Source organism: Dermacentor andersoni, chromosome 6 (assembly GCF_023375885.2).
Source record: "Dermacentor andersoni chromosome 6, qqDerAnde1_hic_scaffold, whole genome shotgun sequence".
Taxonomy (NCBI): Eukaryota; Metazoa; Arthropoda; class Arachnida; order Ixodida; family Ixodidae; genus Dermacentor; species Dermacentor andersoni.
The window spans coordinates 17,501,025-17,523,315 of record NC_092819.1 but is presented as its reverse complement, the minus strand read 5'-3'; the positions used below and the strand labels follow the sequence as shown (position 1 = coordinate 17,523,315).

The 22,291-nt window shown below is 42.9% G+C and overlaps 2 protein-coding genes across 3 annotated transcripts in view; one reads left to right on the top strand and one right to left on the bottom strand.

Moving 5' to 3' along the window:
* Positions 1 to 17,395, top strand: part of LOC126521278 (transmembrane protein 135-like) — a 33,329-nt gene extending 15,934 nt beyond the window's left edge. The window contains exons 7-13 of one of the 2 annotated variants that reach the window (XM_050169931.2): positions 2,090 to 2,131; positions 5,116 to 5,215; positions 6,426 to 6,578; positions 11,806 to 11,946; positions 14,693 to 14,791; positions 16,719 to 16,786; positions 17,224 to 17,395. In XM_050169931.2, coding sequence (XP_050025888.1) covers positions 2,090 to 2,131; positions 5,116 to 5,215; positions 6,426 to 6,578; positions 11,806 to 11,946; positions 14,693 to 14,791; positions 16,719 to 16,786; positions 17,224 to 17,359 — 739 coding nt within the window. In that variant the 3' untranslated portion in view covers positions 17,360 to 17,395. The remainder of the gene's footprint in view (positions 1 to 2,089; positions 2,132 to 5,115; positions 5,216 to 6,425; positions 6,579 to 11,805; positions 11,947 to 14,692; positions 14,792 to 16,718; positions 16,787 to 17,223) is intronic. The other variant, XM_072288641.1, reaches the window with a different exon arrangement.
* A 3-nt stretch (positions 17,396 to 17,398) lies between these two features.
* shop (sulfite oxidase) overlaps positions 17,399 to 22,291 on the bottom strand; it is a 31,274-nt gene continuing 26,381 nt past the window's right edge. The window contains exons 6-8 of the mRNA XM_050169930.3: positions 21,544 to 21,718; positions 20,334 to 20,611; positions 17,399 to 17,563 (exon numbers count right to left, since the gene is read on the bottom strand). Coding sequence (XP_050025887.1) covers positions 17,399 to 17,563; positions 20,334 to 20,611; positions 21,544 to 21,718 — 618 coding nt within the window. The remainder of the gene's footprint in view (positions 17,564 to 20,333; positions 20,612 to 21,543; positions 21,719 to 22,291) is intronic.

The window sequence follows — 22,291 nt, the reverse complement described above, 5'->3', positions numbered from 1 at the left end:
AGTTCCCGACGTCAAATGGCTTTAACAACCTGTCCATACGGTATGATTCTGCCTCACTTGATCGTTCTAGAGCCCCTTCACTCACTCGAGACAACTCCAAACGTTTAGTTTCAAGGCCAAGTTCCATATTTCTTAACTCGTGTTCTGTTCTGTCCTGTTCTTCTCTCTCTCTCTGTCCTATTTCTCTCTTTTCCTAAAAAGTTCTAACCCAATTCCAATGTCCCCCTCACTGGCCTGTTTGGAAATCAGCTTTAATATTCCCAATTTCTTCATTTCCTTGTGTACCTCTAGGCCCAGTTCCTCACTGACAACCAACAATTCATCTGTCAGCAGTGTCCTCAAATCCATGATTGCTGCTTTACTGCCTTGGTTCTGCTCACTAAACATAACTAGGTAAACACAACCTAGCTAACCATCAATAATCCAGCTTCCTTATTGTTCTAAAGTGGACAACCACAAAATGAAGCCTAGACAGTCAAAGCAAAAACCAAGCACTCAGTGCGGACACAGCACCACATTGCAAAGTCAATCCAACTGCTGCCACCAGTTGTAAGAGTTGGGGTGAAGCATATAAAAAGGGGTAGCTGGCCCATGCCATCGTCCGATTCATTCACGCTAAGCACGTTGTTGGAGGGAGGAACTAGGAGTACTGGGTTTATTTACAAAATTACATAACTGAAGTGAAGCACCCCAAGGAGCCGAAAACATCAGCTTAAATCCCCTCTGTCTTCCCTAGATCTCTAGGCCAGGGAAATTGTCGTCCAACCTTCATCTAATCGGAGTGTCCGAAGTCGTCAAAGGACCTGTGTTGATGGGGAGGGTTCACACACTCACACCTGCACCTTTGTTCACTCACAGAAAGGAGGGGAGCCTCTCAGACAGGGTTGTCACGCCCGACTCAAGCTGGCACCTCTTGGTTACTGGGATGACCGACCAGTTAGCTGGGGCATACGTCAAACGAATGTGGCGGTTACAAGGGTCCGTGAGGAAAATTCCTTAGAACACCCTTTTCCAGGAGTTTTTTTGCTCCCATAGGTCCGTGAAGGCGACAGTGAAACAACAAACAATACTCGGTCCGTCAAATGTCTTTGCCTTACTAGCGATGAGCAAAACGAGAACACGGTGAAAACAGGAGCGAACATTTCGACAAGTGGACTTGTCTTCTTCAAGGTGTGTGGCGCCAGTAAGGCGTGTGGCACATTACTGGTGCCACATGCCTGTCCGAAGGAGACGCATTGTTGGCTTCACAAAGCAGTTCGTTGCAGCGGGGCAGTAGAGGCTAGAAGGTCACTACCCCCGCCAGCCGATTGTAACAGCACCCAAAATTGGCACTCAGCAGTGCAACATTCCTGGCAATGAATGCCGCATTGGTTCACCTGATCAGAGGGTGCCTGCAACACTAACCTGGATGATTGTGCACACAGTGAAGTGTGCACCAGTTGTTTTTGCTCTGGCGAAATGTGAATAATGACAAGAATGCAGGCCAACCAAATGCAATGTTGAGTTTTCAGCCCTATTCTTGAAAAGGCAACAGACAAATATGAAGTATAGGAAAGAAAAGGGCAAGCACTTCCAGAAGGCCCTACCGGGCACCACAACAAGCCATTGTACGTGAGGGCATACAGGAGTACCTTCCCTTCTGCTGCAAGAATGGGAGAGCAGTGCATTGTGCTTGCAGTGGAGAATACGTAAAGACAAGAAAGAAGATGACCGGACAGGGCCAGCCCTATTCCTGACATTCATTACTGTCCATTCGTTTTCTTACTTTATTTTGCATCTTTTGCATCAAAATACATATGAACCAACTAGCCCAGTGACAAGTAGTAGTAAGTGCATTGTAAAGGGTCATGGATTAATCTATTGATATTTTATTAAAGTTATTGATTGAACACGCTGCTGCCGTTTGGTCATTGCAAAAAGCCTTGCTGTTCTTTTTCTTTTGCTCTGATAATTTTTGTACAAGCACAACTCCTGGCATTCATATTGGATGTACTGTCATTTGTTGCAATGAAGCTTTCTCGTTATGGGGGGGGGGGGGTTGCATCTTTCTATTGTAGTCATCACAGCTACACATCTTTATCTCATGCAGGAACAACAACAAGCTGAAGGACCCTGTTTGCAGAGCTTTAAGGTTTGTATAAAGCACATACAAATACAACTACATCCATGTTCTATACTACATCTTTGCTGTGCATGCCACAGTGACCATACAGCACCAATAGGTGCTCTTTATTAGGCAGTCTCTTTAATCAACCAGCAGTGACTGTATATGTTGACAGTCTGTACTGTACTTATCATTCTGCAATACACCTTGTCACGTGGTGCAATGGAAGAGCAGTGAGACAAATTTGGTGGCACTCTCTTTTAAAGAGGTCTTTGGCAATAATTACGTTGCCTAGTCGCAATGCTTAAACAAAACAGCTTTCCTGCTGGATCCAACTGTGGATCCATCTGTGTTGCAGTAGGATGTCAAATGCAAAAGCACAGGCCCTTACAGTAAGGTTCTGTGATATCCTTGCATTCCAAGTATGAAATTTACCACAAGGAAGTGGAATCTTACATGGTATGCTCATGAAATAATAAGACTTATTCTTGAAAATTTGCTTAACCCCTTAACTGCCGTGTAATTAAAGTGTGGAATTTTTTTAGGCCTGCATATCTTGCGCCAATTCTTTCTAAAAAATATTATACTAGAAATGCCTATCGCATTTTTACTGGTCATGTTGAAAAAAGATAGCAAAAGTAATTGTATATTATTCCTAAAAATTACAAGAAACTGCACAAATACATATGTGCAAAAATAGCGGAAAGTTCACGACGAGTTCATCAGCAGTTAAAGGGTTAATTGAAGATGTGCTCACATACAGAAATTATTCTTCAAAATAGCATAGCATTCTTGTGCATCAATATGCAGTTACCAAAAATTCTGCCATGTGTCATAGCCTGCCTGGAAGCTTTGAACAGGGATCTCTTTCAAAGTACTCATCGAAGCAGCCGTGGAGGGGTGGGGGGGGGATTTAAGAGGGCGTGTCACACGACAACCTTAAAAGCCTAGTCATACAAAAAATAAAAAGGACGATTAATGGAAAAAGCACCCAAACACGTCACCATTCACATGATGGCAAACGATTGTTTCTAGCCAGCCTGCACAGCCTTGGTGGGTTCGTCATCTACTCATCTGCTGTGTCCCTTGGAAATTGTAATGCATGGTTAATCATGTGAGCACTCTGGAGCAACCATTGCTGTTGCAATAGCGACAATGTTTCCATATGCCAAGGGAGAGAACTAGCGGCCTTAAATGAGGCAAGCAGAAAGCGAGTGGCAAGGGCTGGAGAAAGCGGCGCCAACTCCAGCAACCAGCGGCCATGAAACTTGCCATTAACCAACACAACATTGAGATATGTCTGGAAGCTCTGGAAGTTAGGGAAGATATGTCTGGAAGTTCCTAGGATTAAATGTGCAATGCACATTGAGCAAGTGAAGGAAGAGAGAAAATCACATCATAGAAGGATGTCATGCTCCTCTCCTAAGATTTTTTTTTTCTTTAATGTAGTGCGCAGCTTGCATGTTTTCAAAAGTCCCAGAATGGTATCCTTTCAAGCGAGGTTTCAGCTGGGCAAAAGCCAGCCTGGGCAAAAGCCAGCCTGGGCAAGATCTGAGCTATAGGAAGGTTGGGGTAGTGTTACAACAGCTTGTATTGCTAGAAACTGCATTGTGTAAAGCTGATCAATGACACACTGCACTTTCATTCATGACACATTGCTCAAACAGCCTTCAGTGATAGTCTTCAGTAATGCATTGCTCTGCTATCTGTTTCATGCATTTTCCAATGGCGAATGGGAAGGTTCAGTTCAAGTGAGATAATAGAAGTTATAGAACTGATTGTACTGAAATTTGAGAACATTTTCAAGCTTCATCTCAGAATCTCAGAACACACTGCTCTACTGTCTGTAGCTGCAAAAGCACTGCTTGTGTCTGCCTCTGTTCATCCATTTGTGCTTTTCTGTTGCAATGTGGGAGAAATTCGTGCCAAGAAGTGTGCTAATCTACCCACTTTTCAATCTGCTTGGTTTTAACTGTGACAGCTGATGCACAGTGAACTTTTCCGCAGAATTATGTTGAAAGCTGGATGGGCAGCAGGTTCATTTCCATTTAAAAAAAATGACTATGGGATTCATTGCACTTATCTGGGACTGAATTTCCTCTATCACAATTTAAAGAGCCACATAGCCATATTACTCTGCACCAAGAGGAAGTAACGTGCCAGATTCAGTACCACTGGCACCAGTATCTTGCAGCCTCACATCTCTGCAGTATGGTGCACATATTTTGGTGGCAAGCTTGAAGACAGTTTTTGCAAGCAAGCATGCTTATAAATGGGGATAACCAGTCTGAACAGGCTGTTGTGTGGTAAGATGAAAAAGACTTTGCCCATCTGCTGAAACAACACGGTAAGCTACAGTGTGAGCATCACTTGATGAAAGAGCAGCGGAAGTAAGTGGCTGGGTTTTAGCAAAGGCTTATATATGATTAAGGAGATGCGTATGATTTAGTGATGTAGGCTCTACATGGTGTGAATGCATGCAATCAAACATTGAATTTCATTAGTAAGGAACTAGACAGTGCTCTTGGACCTGAATTTCATTAGTAAGGAACTAGACAGTGCTCTTGGACCTTCCTGCATTTCCCACAAAGAATAACAGTATGCATCTCTCCCTTTTCATCCTTGCTAGATCGCATTGCGTCTTTCCTTTAACATAGTAAACCAACCTATCCCAGCATCAAGCTCCATTGAATAAAAATAAACTTGTGGCTACTACTATAATTATTCATTGATGCTAGGCTTCAAAGCGATCTCTTATTTTTTTCTTTCAGTATATCAGCTTTATCTTTCCTCTACCATTTTTACACCTGTTTGTTCTTGCATGCAGCATTTCACCTATATCACGAGAGCATAAATCAAGATGCACCAGTATTGAGGCAGGCATCCGCCTGTCATTGGATGTCCCATTTAAAAAAAGAAACGAATAAGTGATAGTGTTTCTTAAAAGCTTACTTGACAAAATATGTTTTGCTTGAAGATTTTGTGCACAAGGTACATTGTTCACAATGCAGACTCCTCATGGGTGCAGAGGAATTTGCGGCCCCCACAGCCGCGACTGACACGGGACAGCCATGTTGGCACTTGGGAAGCTGTTGGCGGCATGCTGCTGAGGTTAGTGCTGGGGAGCAGAGCCACCTGCATGTCCCGCTGTCACTCTCAAACATAAAACCCTCTCATCTTATCATCATCCTCACTTTGTTAAATTTACCAACCAGCCCACCCTCCTCTTAACTACTGAGAATTTATCAGCCTTCCCTCATCCTTCACCCATTAGCCGTTCCGTGCCCTCACATTTAGGCAGATAGACATTTTCAGGATTGCTTGCTTTCTTGATGGCATCCCTATCATCAATTGTCTTCACTGCTACACTGCAAGGTGAGGATGGGTATAGCAAAATCACTGAGGGAAGACGGAAATGGTACAAGGTAAGATACCACAGGTGCACACTATTTCTCATACAATCTGGTATGAGAGATGATACAAGGCACACTCCAGGAAAAATTTGCACTCTTTGGGACTTATCTTGTTCCCAGGCAGTAATCTTCATCTATCTTGCATGCGTAATGTTATCTGCCCGGTGCTTTCAGGTCATGAATAGCACCCATGTATCAGCACAACAGAGCACTGTTGACGGGAAAGTTGCGAATGCAGAATGTCAAAGAAAGGAAATGCATGCAAAATGGTGCTTATTGTTTGTTGTCAAGATAAGCTCCAATACATTTTAATGCGAAGCATCTTTGACAACTTCAGGCACCTTGAGTGTGTCTATCTAGCCTCCTACGCTGCGGTGGTGGCATGGCCTACCAACTTGAGCCCCACATATAGGCTCGTGTTCGCAGTGCCGCCGTGGCCACCGCATCATGTCATTTGATCTCCGTCATCTGACTCTTGCCTCTTATTCTTGGGTAATACCTGTGCTCAAGCCAAGTGGTGCACATAAGAAGATCCGGGCATATTGGCTGCGGAACACCAGATGGTGGGTGCCTGCATACGAACTATAATTTAAAAGCAAGTTTGTCATGACTGTTGATTTCCGATTGCCGTACAGCAACACGCTGCCTCTTCCTTCCTCCTGACACTCGCACCAGACTTTCATGGCCCTTGTTGTATTTACCAGGCCATTTAATCAAGCCTTGAGGCCTGCTTTTTCGTGCTGCACATGTCGTTAGAGTTTAAAGACATGGCACAAAAACTAGCAAATGCTTGAATCTGCATCTGCAGTCCAATATTAGAAATCAAAAGTTGTGCAAGTCCCAAACGCTGTTCAACAGGCCTTGTCATGTTTCTGCACTTGCACATTTTGCTTCTTTCTCCTGTGCAGGGCATGCCTGCACCATTTCTGATAGGCTATGGGCTGCAAGTCCTGCTGTCGCTAGCATCACCTCATCTGCGTCGCAGACCTTGGCGGATACTTGGCCGGTGGGCTCCCCTTGCACAGGGGGCATTTCTCGCCAGCGCAGTTGGGCTGTTCCGGGTGGGTCTCTCCAACCCGCTTGCTTTTCTGTGCTTCACACATTGTCACTTCACTGTAGTAAATGAATTTGCAATGTTGTAGGGGTGTGCAAATATTCAAAACTTTCTAATAATGAATTTAATATTGTCCTATTCAATTCAGTCCGAAAATCGAATAATCACTATTTGCAAATTTTAATACTTTAATAGTTTTCATACATTTCACATAGTCAACCGTGTGCTATCAAACATAAAACTGAAACAAAAGTGCAATAACTTTCATCCCAACGGCCATAGTGGACGTATATAAGTGGAAAAAGAGATACATTATTTTGCATTTTGGGTCTTATGAGCTAATCTGCGCAGGAAGTTGGAGGTACATTATGCCAGACTGCTAGCCTTCGAACGTTCACCGCCATGTTATTTGCACGAAGTACAATGGTTACCTATTGTACAAAAAACTTGTGTACTCTAGGAATGCATCAATAGGAAACTGTACATGTCAACCAGTATGTCTAAAAATATGCACACGCTAGTGAGAGAAAGATTATTGATAACTAGAGGCGTTAGCTGAGTAAGAGGCTTGGCAAGAAAGTGCAGGTTTAATGTATGGTAAGGGAAAGGAAAACAACATGCGCATGCACTTGCACTTGCACACAAACTTATAAATATGGACAACAGTGAGCATAATAAAATGAACAAAGTGGAAAGCAAAGCTACATGGCACCAGCAAAACAAAATATTATCGATCTCTGCCCCATGGTGGCAGCAATATACATCCTGTTTGACAATATAGAAGAAAGCAGCAATTGATAAAATTGTGGAATGAGCCTAAATTCGTAAACCTTACGGATAACTTGGAAGAGTTGGCAAGTATGTAACAGTGAAAAGGCCTATTCATTATTTGAAAACCATTCAAATGTATTCCATATTTGATTTGATTAGACTCTGGCACAGTTGTATTTGTGTTTGATTTGATTTCAAGCATTACTAATTCCTGCACCCATATGGTATTGTGTTACATTCCAAGTCCGTTTACTTACTTTTTGTTCCTTTCAAAACTTTTTTTCACTGTGCACTTGTATGAGCAGATGATGCGGGACACAGTAGCATGCTATTCTTGGAATACAGTTATCAAACAATTTCACCTTAATGAGGACTTCTTATATGAGGCAAAAGACATCTGTTGTACGCTTGACACCAATGTGTAAGAGGAACTGCTCAAAAGGAAAGAAACAGAAAATGGACCCTCAGAAATATTACATGATTAGAATGGAATAAAGCACCACGTTTGCTTGAATATAATGAGACCATCTCTACAATGTTGGACAGACGTTTCTTGAGGTATGAGAAACAAAGGTGCATTATGAAATTATAATGCAACCAACTGTTGCATACGTCAAAGAGAGACATACACTTGGGAAAACAGAAGAAATGCAAACAGCTATTTATAAAAGGGTTCCTGTAGCTTTTAATGATATTGACCCTCTGCCTAATTTCTCACTGCTCTTACCCTGCTCCTGTCGTAGTGCCGTGCTGCATGCCTTAGGCACAAAGTGGTGCAGCCCATTGTGCACTCACAGAATATTGAATGATGCGTGGGTTGACTTCATTCTATTGTTCAGATGGCTTGTGGCACAGCTGTGTGTTATATGTGATGCGTGCCATACTTTATGTCAATCTTTTACCCAAGAAAAGCCTAGTGTCCAGCTCAGTCTGACCCTCTGGTGTTAATCAACTAGCTTTTAATTTTTTTTTTAGAAAGCATTAATATTACCTGCACAAACAGTCTCATTTATTTAAGCCCTCTGGACAGATCTGGTGGAAAAGAACTATGACGATGGCCGGTGCGCAGGCCACAGCACTGACAATGAGGCAAGAAAAAGCAAGCATAAAGCTTAAAGTTACAGGCACCAGTGTTAGGGAAGATGGAAAATAAGACATTAAATAAAAGCTACAATATAGGGAATAAAGAAGTTAATGGGAAAATATTTTACGATAACTGGAGAGGCACTGCACTTCTTTTTAAGGCTAAGGCAGGTCTAAGGATGTAAATTTATAAAAGGAAGTTTAACCCTTTACTGCACAATTTTTTGTTTCCTCAAAATATTTTTCATGGAGTTGTAGGGAAGGATAACAGTATCTGTACTCCCATGGAAACTAACTTTAGCGAATTTCTGTGGTTTAAATTTGCAGAAAAAGGGTATGTTGCATATTTGCAACGACATGCATATAAAGAAGTTGAAGGTGAAAGATAGACTTAGTGCGATTCGTACTCAGATGCTTATTTGCACATCACAATCATTGGTGCACCCATGACTTAGTGTGGAACAAAAAGAAGCAATTGTACTTGCTTGTGCACCACAGGTGGTTCCCACACTTCGTGCACTACGTCATGCAGATTCCCGTGCAGCCAGGAAACAATGCAGTGCTTTCGCGTTAATGTCAAAATTTAGAACATAGAAGCACAGACATAAGGCTGTGCCCATGACGACGTGACACAGCAGCGTGCGGATGCACCGCATCCTTCTGAAAAAAAGATCGACCAGAAAACATTTTGCACACATATTGAATCGAAACGAATTTACACTCGTGGTTGTCATCACTCCTGAAAAGGTCGCTGCGTTCATTATCAGGAGAAATTGCTCGGCCATCAAAGCGTTTCGGAGCCATTTCACTTTTCTGAAGAAAATAAACCATGTACAGTACACATTGTTGCATTTGCGCAACATAGCAGTGTTCCGTCGTCAGGAACAAACTATTCCGAGATAGCAATGTTTTCTTTAATCTACAGAGTCATGAGGATGTGGACCTTAGCATAAGAATGTTTTTGGGGCTTTGTCTTATGGAGAGATACATTTACAATCGGCAAATCTTATCCGTGTCACTGCTGACGGGCGCGCGCAGCCTCTGCCACGTTTCTTTTCGTAGAAGATGCGAAGGATTAGCACTGATGGCAGCACAAGGCGGCTCGCTTTTTAGACTAATGTTGCGGAAATGCAACAACATATACAGGCTGCTCTAAATGGACTTTGCTTCTGTGTTTAACGCCATTCATCGGAATGTTGCATAAATGCAACAAGGTGCAGTAAAGGGTTAAAGAAGATGGCCTGTGCATAGCGTGCAAAAATGCTGCGAAAATGAATAGCACACATATCTTGTCAGAACATCAAAATATAGATTTAAGTGTGCTTAAAAATGTGGTCACTCTCGATGAAGCCACAGGATTTTAAGACAGTAATGAAGGGGCAAATATATTCGTGTAGTAAACAGAAGCAAGAGACGTTTGGATAATTAGTGGGCATAGGTAGGGAAGGACCAGAGTGATGTTGAAGAAAAGTCGGTGCTTAGCTGCAGGATGATGTAATCAAGCACTTATTACAGACAACAAGGAATGGATAATCTAAAAAAAAATATTTAGTGACATCAACGCTGCATGTGGACTTAAATAGTATTCTGGAGTGTATTGACACATGCCAACACCCAATTTCATAGGGGAATTCATTCATAATAATCATCATCCTGGCCCCTTGCACCACTAAGAACAACCAGTCATCAGACCTACTGGTGCACCATCCAGGAGCCCCTCAACTATCTTGCTTCCAGAGAAGCTTATCCAGCATGTCTGCTATGCAGAGACAGCAGTGGAGTCAAAATGAGCTTTTTTTCTTCTTTGAGTGATAACCAAGGAATTCCTTCTTATCAGCTTTATGGAGTGACTGCTTCTCCACATGGAACATGCATCTTAGCAGCTAACTTTATTGCCCAGCAAAGCTCACAGTAATTTTAGCATTGCTTGACTCACAGGAGCTTTAACATACAACTATGGTGCAGAGTGCTAGTTTGCTAATCACATAATAAACGTGTTTTGCGCCAAAGCTACACACACAAGAAAGGAGACAACACGGGCGCTTACTTCAGCTGTTTAGTGAATGTAAAAGCATCCTACATATACAGCCCTCCCAGACCCCGAGTACATGTGCATGCGTACAAGGCATCAAGTAGATTCAAGTAAAAAACACGTTATTGAGTAAGCATGAAAAAAATTTCTGCTCAGCCTCGTACAGAAAAACAGATGTGTCACTGACGATATTTGGACAGCTTTTCTAATGTAAAAAACTTCCAAGGTTTCACGTGCTGTTTGCTGCCTGCCTCTACCCAAAATCCTCACATCTCGGAACCATGGAATACAATTGGTGCAAGCCCTGTAGTGTTCTACTGGCTGTTCACCATCATTATTTTCTATATGTTTTGCATGTTCTCTAAGTCGGTCATTCATGCAACTCATGCAATTAACGTCTGTCCAATATAGGTTCTTCCGCAGGGCAGGGGAATTTCATTAACGGCGTTTGTGGCACACTTTATGAAACGTTGGGCATGCCTTTTCTGACAGCCAACCTTCTGGCCTTCGCAAAATATGCGCCGGCTAAGCTTAAAGACTATTAACATTAAAGACTATTGTAAACTTTGTGCAGTTGCTTCCATAGTTTTGAATCCTTGTCACATGCTTTTAAATTCACTTCTCACTGCCGAGTTGAGGTGCCATATAAGTGCACCACAATGGATTGACTGTACAGGAAGAAGCCCCGGCCAAATTTAACACAAAGCTGGTGTTCAGTGTTCTAGTAGAGAGGACTGATGCCATGACTTGCTTATATTGTTAAAGTAACAGATACAAATATGGAATAAACATGCCTGTTATAAAAATGGAATGAAACAAGATGGCATTGCACGTCAGCCAGGTCAACAAAATTATGACTATATCAACCGACCACCTGTGTGTATGTGACATTTCTCACAGCACTTCATCATCCATCATCTCCAGCATCATCACCGCCAACCATCTCCACATCATCTGTGTATTGTGAATAAATTAGAGCTCAGAATCTGTGCAGAATGCTGCGTTAGTGACCTATATGGTGTGGCCTACAAAATAGCTAAAACTAAAACTAAAATTAGCATTAGCATTCTTTCAGGGTGTGTCAAGGTTGCTTTCTTCACTTGTTCCACATTACTAAGCTTTCTTTAGTCTTCTGTCTTCACAGTTACTAAACTGGGCATTTCCACAAATGACAAAATGTGCTTGCAAGTGCAAAAGGGGAGGCAATCAAGAAGGGGGAGTGAACCGGACAAGTGAGGCTACGTTTCTTGTGCACAAAATTCCTGCATCTCGTCTTTCGCTTTCATGCTTAAAGACATATCTGATCATTTTCATCATGTGCGTGTCTGTTCCGTGACATCTGTTTCAGAGCTGCCGCTGCCTCCTGCGCCACTACTGTGGCTATGAGTCCCCCTGGCAGGTGTTTGCCAGCGGCCTTGTGGCTGGGCTCAGCATGGCTGCCAGCCCCAATACGACCCTTGCACTCTACCTCACCTGGAAGCTGATCGAGGTCAGAGTGCAAAGGACGAGTGCGGCCAAGCCTGGCCACTCTAGCTGTCTCATACAGGGTGTATCACAGCTAGAAGCAACTAGAGGACCTTCTCACTATTATCACACTTGCCATTAATTGACAAACTGAGGAGGCTATGCAGTGTTCAGTTTGCTCAGAATGCACTGCTTGAAAGGAGGGGACAACCGCTTTATTTTTTTCTTTCAGGGCTAGACAACACTAACTTTTCAACACAAGAAAGGGCAGCTTCTGCTCAAGTCACATCAGGCAGCTGTACCAACTCACCCAATTTCAATTTTGCTTCAAGGCTGTGCACAGACCTTTCATTGTTGTGGATGCAGTGCAGTCTACACTTTCCCATAATTTGAATGAATTTGTTTTCTTAAAATCTAGTCTGCCTCCGAAGCTAATTTTGCTTGTTTATTGTTTTAAATTATACAAGCAGTTACGAAGTTACAGAAAGGTTGAAAATAACCCGTACCTTTAGTGAATTGCATGGTCAAAACTTGCCAAAACGAATTCAACAATATTTCAGCTGCAACAGATGTCCGCTTGCTGGCCCATGGGAGCTAGTGTAGAAAAGCCTCACAACAGCAAACAAAATTTTATTCACTGTGCCATTTCAGTTAAGTTTCTAAGTAAAACTGAATGCTTGCTTAGACCATACTGTGAAACCATGCTTGTTTGGCTAAAACTACAACCAAAACATGAACGGTACCTTTAAAGGGCCCCTCACAAGGTCTCGCCATTTTTAGCTGACAGGCGCAGTGCATACATGCGCGCACTAACGATGGTGTCAATCGCTCAAGTGCACCTACATACATGGCTGTGCTGTCTTCAAGAATTATTAAAGACACCATCATTTATATGTTTAATCTGATGCATCGATGGATGAATTAAAGTTTAGAGAAATAACAAAGCACACAAACTAAATGTCTGTGTGTTTTTGTTTTACTACGTACCGTAGCAAGAGAGATGTACTTCTGTTTCGTCCGTTTGCTCCCACATTGTGCAGTCGCACATGCAGAGAACGAAACTATTTCATTTTCTAGCATGCTCCAGTGCCACGATCATGCTCTTTCATCCTCTCACGCTTGCCTCATTGCTCATGATTGTAGTACTGATCAGCGGTCCTCGTGCAGAGCGTGTAAAATTGTGCGCTGTGCGAAATGAGAAAAACGCAATAGCTTGCATGTGAGATTGTAAGTGGACGAGTGCCATGCAGCAAAAATGCAAGGAAAAAAAAATGAGAAAAGGCGGGGCTAGTGACGTATGCAACATGTTAGCCTCCAGCTTCGGTATAAGAGAATGCAGGGAAGGAAGGCTAGACGGGGCAATTGGAGAGTGTATCTGTGTTGGTGGCGACTTTCGCCTCTGGAAATGATAGGTTTGCGGCACTGAAATATTTCTATCTCTGCTATTACTGAACCAATTTGAAAAATTCTTCCGGTAGAACGCTCCCTAGAGGTTATGTAACAACTTCTACTGTATAGCTAAAATTTGCCACGTGGCCTGGCGAGGAGCATTTTAATCACAAAGCGAGAATATCTTCCCTGTCGTTAACATGGTACTTTCAGACTACTTCTGCACCTGCAATATCCTGCTGAACCTGAAAGTCGTTTCATACTCACGCAGAAGCATGCAGTTTTGTTACAATTTCACTGCGTGCCTGATACAGTACTAAGGGGCATAGCTCAGCTTCTTAGAAATTGTTCGGACAGAAGTTAATCGCTGCGCTATTTAGTGCACCCTTTGTAAAGCTCAGCATGTAATGCATCCTTTCTAATGCACTGGCCAAGTTGCTTGCTTTGAGCTGGCATGCTAATACTTAGTGGGACTCCCTTTTGAGAGACAGCTGTCGTAATTCTGCCAAGATATGCAGTACTTGCCCAACAGACTCGTTTGCATGCATTGCAAAGCAGACTGCCATCATCTGCACAAAATTTTGTGAGTGGTGCCACAACCAATGAGCAAATTGTTTGAAAATTATATACTGTGCTCATGGAGCAGGTCACTTGTTCAGTCTGGGTGAGGTGGTAGATGTTAAACAGCACCAAACCACAAGAGAGAAAAAAAGACTCGGCAAGTGCTGACTCGCAGGATTTGTTTAGGAAAAACAGTAACTTCCTCCAGAGAAAAGCAATATTTTGAAAATGTGTGTGTGACCGAACAAGACGACGAAAGCTGAAAGGTGACGATGATGATTGCATACATGTGAAAGCAATGAAGTCCACATTTAGCACTCTCTCTATAATCCAGGATATCATGCGTACCGTGCACTGAATGCAAACATTCCTACTGGATGAAAGGACCTACCAGCACTGGAAAGATTGGCCAGCACCACTCACAGCCTGGCACTGGATGTAAAACATGCTTTAACCTGCAGGCATATGTTGCACATGATCCTAGGCACAGTCAACTAGGTGGCCAATAAACATTGGTGTCCTACCTCAAGGCACAAAGCTCCCAGAGTGAAGACCCCATGTATGCAATGAGCTGTAAAGCTTTCCGACACTCCTACTGGTGGTTCTTAGTGATGTAGCTGTTCAGTGTAGTGGTCAGAATATTCTCCTATGTGCCTTTGCTGGTCAGACATACCATGAAGAAACATATGTCATAATCTGGCTGTCCAAGTTGTATAAATGGATGACATTCATTGTAACACTTGCTGGAAGCACTACCAAGCAATATTTAAGTAAAATCACAGCCATTATGTGACATCAATTCCCATGCCTGCTTTTTCTAGGTGCTGTACGGCCAAGCAGCAAGAAAAGGCTATGCACCCACATTAGCATGGGGCTCTGAACTACTGTTTGCCCTTGGATGTGGAGTCATGATGTTCTGTGTAAGTTAAAGCCTTGGGGTTGCAAACCATTGTCTACATCACATGTACAATGGCGTCCAATATGAGCTGCAACATGGTGCCCTCAGTCGAAGGAGTCCCAAGACTGCACGGTGGCGCCAACTTTACGAAATTGGAAAACTACGCACTGTTCCAATTACTGGCATTTATTATATCAATATTTTTTTTGTCAGCACTGCCGTGCAGTCTTTGAGCCCGTTTGACCATGGCCACTGTGTTGAAGCTCATATTGAACACAACTGTACATCACAGTACAGATTATATTATGGAATCAGCTGGAAATATAGTGTGGCTTTTAAGATTACTAGTAGAGCTGGTAACTCCAAAAATAGGCACTCGAAATCTGCAGGGAAATGCATCGTTGTTCCAGTAATATGTTTCTGCACTGTGGAAAACTGTTAACTGAAACAGCAATTCATTTCAGAGTACACTTTGAGAACATATTTCACGAAACTGGTGCTAGGCACAAAGTTTGGAGCAAAAGGCTGTGCTTTGAGTACTGGCTGACATGAATTGCATTTACAATGTGCCTTCTAAAGTCAGTAACACTTTCACAGACAGTAGAAAGCATGCTTCCCACCTGCAGCAAGGCCATAGAAAGCATTATTCCCCCAAAAGAATATGTTGCCAACTTACAAGAACTTCGAGGAGGGATGGTGAGGAAGGAAGGAAGGAATCTGCTCGTGGCCTATGTTGTCGCAAAAATGGATCTACACTGTTTCAAGCAATCTTGACAATGCTGTCTACTTGGATCATTTTGTGTGCATTGCAACTTCTGAATGTGTGGAAACATTTTCGAACAATTTTATTAGCAACAAAAGAGCATAATTTATTTGGAATTTTGTGAGAGTCGGCTTTGTTGTGAATATATGCCAGCACTACAGCATAAGTCAGCAGAGAAGTGGACACAGTACATTTGCCAGAGCTGTGCTGTGCCACTTTGTACAGACCTCTGCATTTGCAGTATCAGGAAGGTGAAGAACTGTTTAAGAATGTTTTCCTTGCTTTGTGAGCCATAAGAAGTCACTGCAAATGGGTAGCCCCCCCCCCCCCTCTTTTTTTATTCAGTAATTCAAACATTTGTTTGTGCACTTGTTGGGCAGTGCAATGAATATTTCCCACCAGAGTATTTACTCAAATTTGACAAAATCTGAAATTTTGCAGCATCTGCCGTAGCTTTGACCAGCATGTATTGCGACTTCAAAGTGCTCTGTTGTAGCACCTACAATAACAGAATTAACATAATCTCTTAGTGAAACATTCTTGGGAAAAACCAAAAAGCAACCTACTGTTATCATCCGAAGCTCCTTGTACTGTAAGAGAGTATACTATGAAATGTGGTGGGGGATTTGGATTGTTTGCAGCATTGTTCATGCAGCTCAGACAGGATGATGAGCTTCAAGAAGATCCCCAAAGAAATACCATATAGACTCCTGTGAGGGCTACACCCATGTAATGTAAGGGCAGCATTTCCAGCATGGCAGCCCAAAATATTGAAAAAAAATTTCAACGGAGAAGCAATCGCGTTCTGTACCCCAATGATGTGCGCTTGCATCGGCAAATTTTCACTCACTGCGTACTTCCAAATGCCACTACTAGATGGCAAGAGCTGTGTGTTTGTGCCAGCACCATTTTGACAAAAAGGTTCAGTCCTGTGTAAGAACCGTACCTCACGAAAATTGTGGAAAAATAGTGAGACCCTTACACGAGTCTATACAGTAAGCTACCAGAGAGATGTACATTTATAGCTGTACTTGGAGCCTTTGAAAGAATGGCTGTTAAGGATTGCAAATTTTTTTGAAAATCCATGCCACCAGTTCTTGACTGCATTATTTGCAGTGCTTCTTATGGCTGTTGATGGCAAATGACCTGGACCTTAACATTGTGCAAGTTTTCTCCTTTCTTTCAGGCCGTGGTGGAGCCTCACAACATGCGTCCATCGTATGCAAAATTTCTCAACGACATGACAGGTGATCGGTGAGTCAGCTTTGCTTGTCTGTTACCCGACTTGCAAAAATTGGCAACTTTACATCAAATACACAATGAAAGCTTTGAAGTAATGACAAGTAGTAGGGCTTTATTTCCTTCAGTTCAAAGAAGAAATATATATTTTGGGCTCTTATAAGCAATAACGACTAGTTTGAAGGCCACAAGTACAAGTTAAGAACATTGCATGAGCGTACTGCAAAGCATCATTCAGTGTAAGGACCGTACAGCATGTGGCATTCCTAAACATGAAATAGATGCCAAATTAACATTTTTATATGGTAATATTATCAACAATAAATTGTACTTCAAGTCTGGCATAGAAGGCTAACTGTGCAGTGGCATGTGCAGCACAATTTTTTTCATGATTTCTGTACACGAGGGCAAATGGCTTGGGCAAAGCTCTAAGCTGCAATTTGTTAATGCAGGTTGCGTCGGGTCAATCGCCATCCGCTGGAAGTGCTTGGCTTCCACTGCTCCTCTGTGTACCCAGAATACTTTCCACAGCTTGATCAGCGATATGTCTCTCGGCATTTTGTGGAGCGTGTGCTTGTTTGGAGCTGACCCGAGGCCGCTGCAATAGATGTGCACCCGCCTTTACTTTTATGGCTGTTTCACTCTGACGTGGACACGGTACCAGGCATTGTTCAGGACACCTCGCAGGTTCCAGACACCGGCAACACCTTCAGGTTGCGAATTGTATGAAGAGTCGACGGCTTTGCACACAATCTCCAGCTTGTCTGCGCCCTTGGGCACTGGAAGATCGAGCTGTAAAGCAGAAACATTTCACTTAGCCGTCAAGTATTTCTATGCAGCGGCCAGCCACACAGATTTCTACGTAAAACAACGAGTAACATTCAGCCTAGTCAAGGTGCCGGCCTGCATAGCAAGGCTAATAAAAAGAGGCCTTGTGTCTTAATTCGTAGTTTGCAAAGACCAGTGACTATGCTGCAAATAGCTGTAACAGAATAACAGGAAACAAATAAAGCAGAAGATTATACAGAGTGCAACTAAATTTGTCCTTAGTAGTTATGCTGGTAATATAGTACAGAGAAATTCAGCGCACTTCGAAAACACACTTGGATAGACAAGTGCAACATATCAGATGACTGCTGAAACTTAACAGCAAGGTCTGAGTGGCACATTTCACAAATTCTAAACAATGGAGACTCTTTTTTCATTCTACTGCAATTGTTTGCAGTTGAAACTATGTAGTTGTGTTTGTTTCTGGCATCACTGTGTCATAACCCATGACCACAAATACACGTAGCCATGGCAAACTTGTCTGCAAGAAGTTGTACTGTCACAGCACAATGTGTCATGTTAGTCCTATCAGACTGGCTTGTAGTTTCTTTACTCCCATGTCCAGTTTAATTGACTCACTTAATCAAGTAGCTTGTGTGCAGTAAAAAAGTTAAGTGGTCCTGGAATTTGCACAGCCACTTGCATTGCATTGGTGGAGCTGCAATACCCACGTAGGACTACAGAACATATCTAAACTTACTAGCTTGTACTGATTGCTGAACTCAAAGAAAATGAGAGAGTTGAAAACATTTTAACTTCAGGTGGTTACCGATTTCTCCTTGTATTGTACACAAAGTGAAAAAAAGCAGATTACCTTACAGCTATCGACAAAATTGAGCCCTGAATGTCTGCATGTAACATGCAAATGATGCAGTTTAGGCAAATCCAGCAGAAATATAAGAACAGCTAGTGATGAAGCTAAATGGTGCAGCAATGTACACAGTATGCAGTCATTTGAGTTCAGCTGCCACTACTGATTTGCTATTTTCAACTTAATGTAAGACAAAGAAAAAAATGAAGAACGCACAATTACTGAAATTTTCATATATAGTACGACTACAGTCAACGTCCAATTTTTCGGACTCCCTAGGAGCCGCGAGAACGTCCCGAAAAATCAGGCAGTCGGGGGGGGGGGGGGGGATGCATGCCTTTTAGTGCCCCCAAGGGCTCAAACCGCCACAGGCACGTCCAAAATAGCTCTGAAGGCCTGCCAGTACACCTATTAGGCATATTGGTGCTCGTACAGTCACAGGAGACGGCAGGTGCAAGCATGTATAGGGAATACATACTGTGTCCCGCGACAATTGCCTCTGTCCACTCTTGGTATGCTTCACTGCGTAATGCAGTGACAGGTGAAGCTGACTTTTGGGAACCGGCATTATGCTATGTGTCGTGCTTTTCAAACTCCGAACCCACTGGCAAGGGTTACAAAGGCGAAGTCAGCACCATTGCTAACAGCAGTGAATTGTTTTAATGAAAAACACGGCACAGAACAGCAAGTAGCTCAGTAGCGAACGTCAAAGTAGCTAGGCCTAGCGTTGTCGAGGTGGTGGCTACGGCTGCCAGCAGATCTACGTGCGAGAACGCCTGTTCAAGCAGCAAGATAATCAAAATGGCAGCAGGGGTGGCTTTGATCAATGCTGTTTCGGACCTGCAGTCATGGCAAAAAGCCCGAAAAATCGTACAGAGAAGGTTTTTTGCGTCCGAATTTTCAGACGGTCTTATACATTGACTCTATTGTGTACTGTGGCGGTGCTGCAAAGGCGTCCGAATTATCGGGAATGTCCGGAAAATCAGTCGTTGACTGTACTGTAAAAAGCTGCCTTTATTTTATTTGTTAAATTGAATACACGATATTTTCTATACAGTAAGTATAGAAAAATGTTCTCGAGCACAGAAAAATGTGAGGTGGCCTAATGGGTAAACAAAAAACACTTGACACCACTGACGAGTGGAAGAAATAAAGATGCAATAAAGAGTGGGCAATGCGTAAGTGAACATCAAGAGAAAGGTCACTGCTATGAGACCATGACAATGTGGAAGATGCATATGGAAGGTTTGATTAATTACATACCACAAAGGAATGAAAACAACTGCTAATAATAAGTAGCAAGTAAGAAATAAAACCGAACTCAACACTGCACATAGGTGTTTCTAATGTGCTGTGCAAGTTACTCAAACTTTGGTGATAAATCTGCACACACTGCGGGAAGACAGCATCCTTATGGTGCACAAAAACACTAACTGCTCACTCTGTGACACCTCCTGTAGTAGGTACTGCATCACTCAGAAAAGAACTTGTAGGAATACATAGTTATTGCCACGTCCATTGGCTGGCTGATAGCCATCATTTACACAACAGTCTTCAGCAAACCTACCATAAAATACTTGGCAAGCATACATGCTTGAATAAAGCATGCATGTTGTCAGCAGCTTGTGCAACTATACTTTCCAGGTTGCCCATTAACAGTGGCAACAACAAAAGTGCCAACTTTTAGCGATCGCTACTCACGTCCCGTGCCCATCATTACTGCTGTTGACATTTGTGGCAGAATATGAACGGTTGCCAGGCTGAATGAACTGATGCCTGCCATCAAAAGCGTTTGCACCTGTTGAAAAAAAAATCCTTGCCCAATCTTTGCAATGAAGCTACGATTACAGTGGAACGTATCAGTCATGTCATGTGTGATCACTGTGAGCACCCCTTGGGAGATTTGTGCTGCTCATGGGTTACCTTCCAGAGTGTCCAGGCCCATGCCCTAAACAGAGAAGTGTCCTCGCTCTCCAATTGGGCAGGTATCCAGTTCTGGCCACCGTCTGCACTCACATCTACACGCACCACCTTGCGGCCTCCCCCGCTCCAAGCGTAGCCCTTGACATGTATTTTGCCATCCTTGGGGGCCAACACTTCACCCTCTAGTGGCCTGCACACCACTGACGTGATAGGCAGCTCCTGGATTGCAGGTGCACTCTTGAAGTCCACCGTGTCCCAGTCAGTTGATGGGCAGAAGCCTGCGCACAGAATGAGTTCCCACTATGTTTATGCAAAAATAGGCTAGAAAGCTTCTCTAAAACACTGAGCGAGAAGATTAGAGGAAACCAAGGGACTCGATTTTCTGTAACTCACAATCACACAATATGACAGACAATGAAGCCAGAAATGGCATAGGGGAAGTTAACTGTTGTGTTGAATTAATATGTGGCTATAATAAGGGAAATAAAAATGAAAGTGGATGAAAAGATAGCTTGCCGCAGGTGAGGACCCCGAGACTAAATGAACATACACTTTACGCGCGCTATACATAGGAGATGATCAGTTCTTGCAGGAGTGGAAGCTCAAACCTACCTGCACCATTAAGACCCCACAAACTCCAACCATCCAGGTCAACCGCGTACAATCAAGTCAGTTGGCAAGCTGGATTGCATTTGCAAGGATACTTCAACATCTGCTCATCTGGAGCATCTTTGAGCAAAACCTGGCCTCAGCTATGACGACGTATACCTGTGCTGTTGCATTGTATGCTTATGGCATCTGAAGCATTTCTAGCACTCCCAATACACCTCTGCTCCAGCACAAATGGCAGCGCTTTTGCATCAGGTCATTTCCTTAAATGTGGCAAAATGACAAAATTTTTCATGGTACATGGTCAAGTCCCAAAATGCCATGCGGCTGACCAAGTGGCTGCCCAAGGATCAAAGCAAGATTTGACTGAAAACATGCTCTGCCACCATTTTCTTGCATCGAGTACATACAACCAACTCTCACGACAGCCTACTGGGTTCTCAAGGAAATGTATGGCTGTTATGAGACATGCGAACTACTCTTCTTGTTCCATTAAGCCTTGGGGCCTTTCAATTTAACTGAGCTTGAAGCATCAGGTGAGGCTTTCTAAATTTATCCCTTCCATCTGCCACTTATCTCTAGTAAGTTTGCACACACCAACCTTTGTAGTCGTTCTGTTGCCAGTGCGATTCACTCTCTGCAGGGCTCAACTGGATGCGTGAGAGCCACTTCACATTGCGAGCACCCACAATTCCCGGCACAATAGCTCGCAGGGGAAAGCCATGGTCACGAGGCAACTCTTTGCCATTCATCTCATATGCCAGCAGTACATCCCCCTAGGGATAGGAAAAGAGGAAAACAGAGTACAACACATTAAGCTGACCATCACCATGAGAACACTTAAGGCTTGATTGGATCCTTCGAGGTCATCCCCTTTTCTGCATGTTCATACGAAGAGACGGCATGAAACGGTTGAAGAAGGAGCGTCACTATAACAACAACCACATGGCTATTAACACCTAATGCTCTTAGCAAGCCAACAAAGTCGCTAATCGATGGCACTGCAAACATCCAATGCATATTTCCCTCTAAAGTCTTTCAGAAAGCGTGAAGATGTCTTCATTTTGTGCAGAAATATTTCTATACATAACCACTAAGGCTATTATGTTTTATCCTCGATATATACAGTTAAACCTTAATATAACGAAGTCGGTAAAATATAAAATTTGCTTTGTTATATAGAAATTTAGTTACATTGAAATTCGACCTTTTATGCAAATGAGTACAGTCGCCGATGAATTTTTCTTACATGAAAGGGGCTGCAAGATTTTCTGCATTATCGGGCAATTAGAAAAGGCAAATTAGAATTTTTAAAAAAAATTGTATTGTTCAATTTGAGAGTGGGCGAC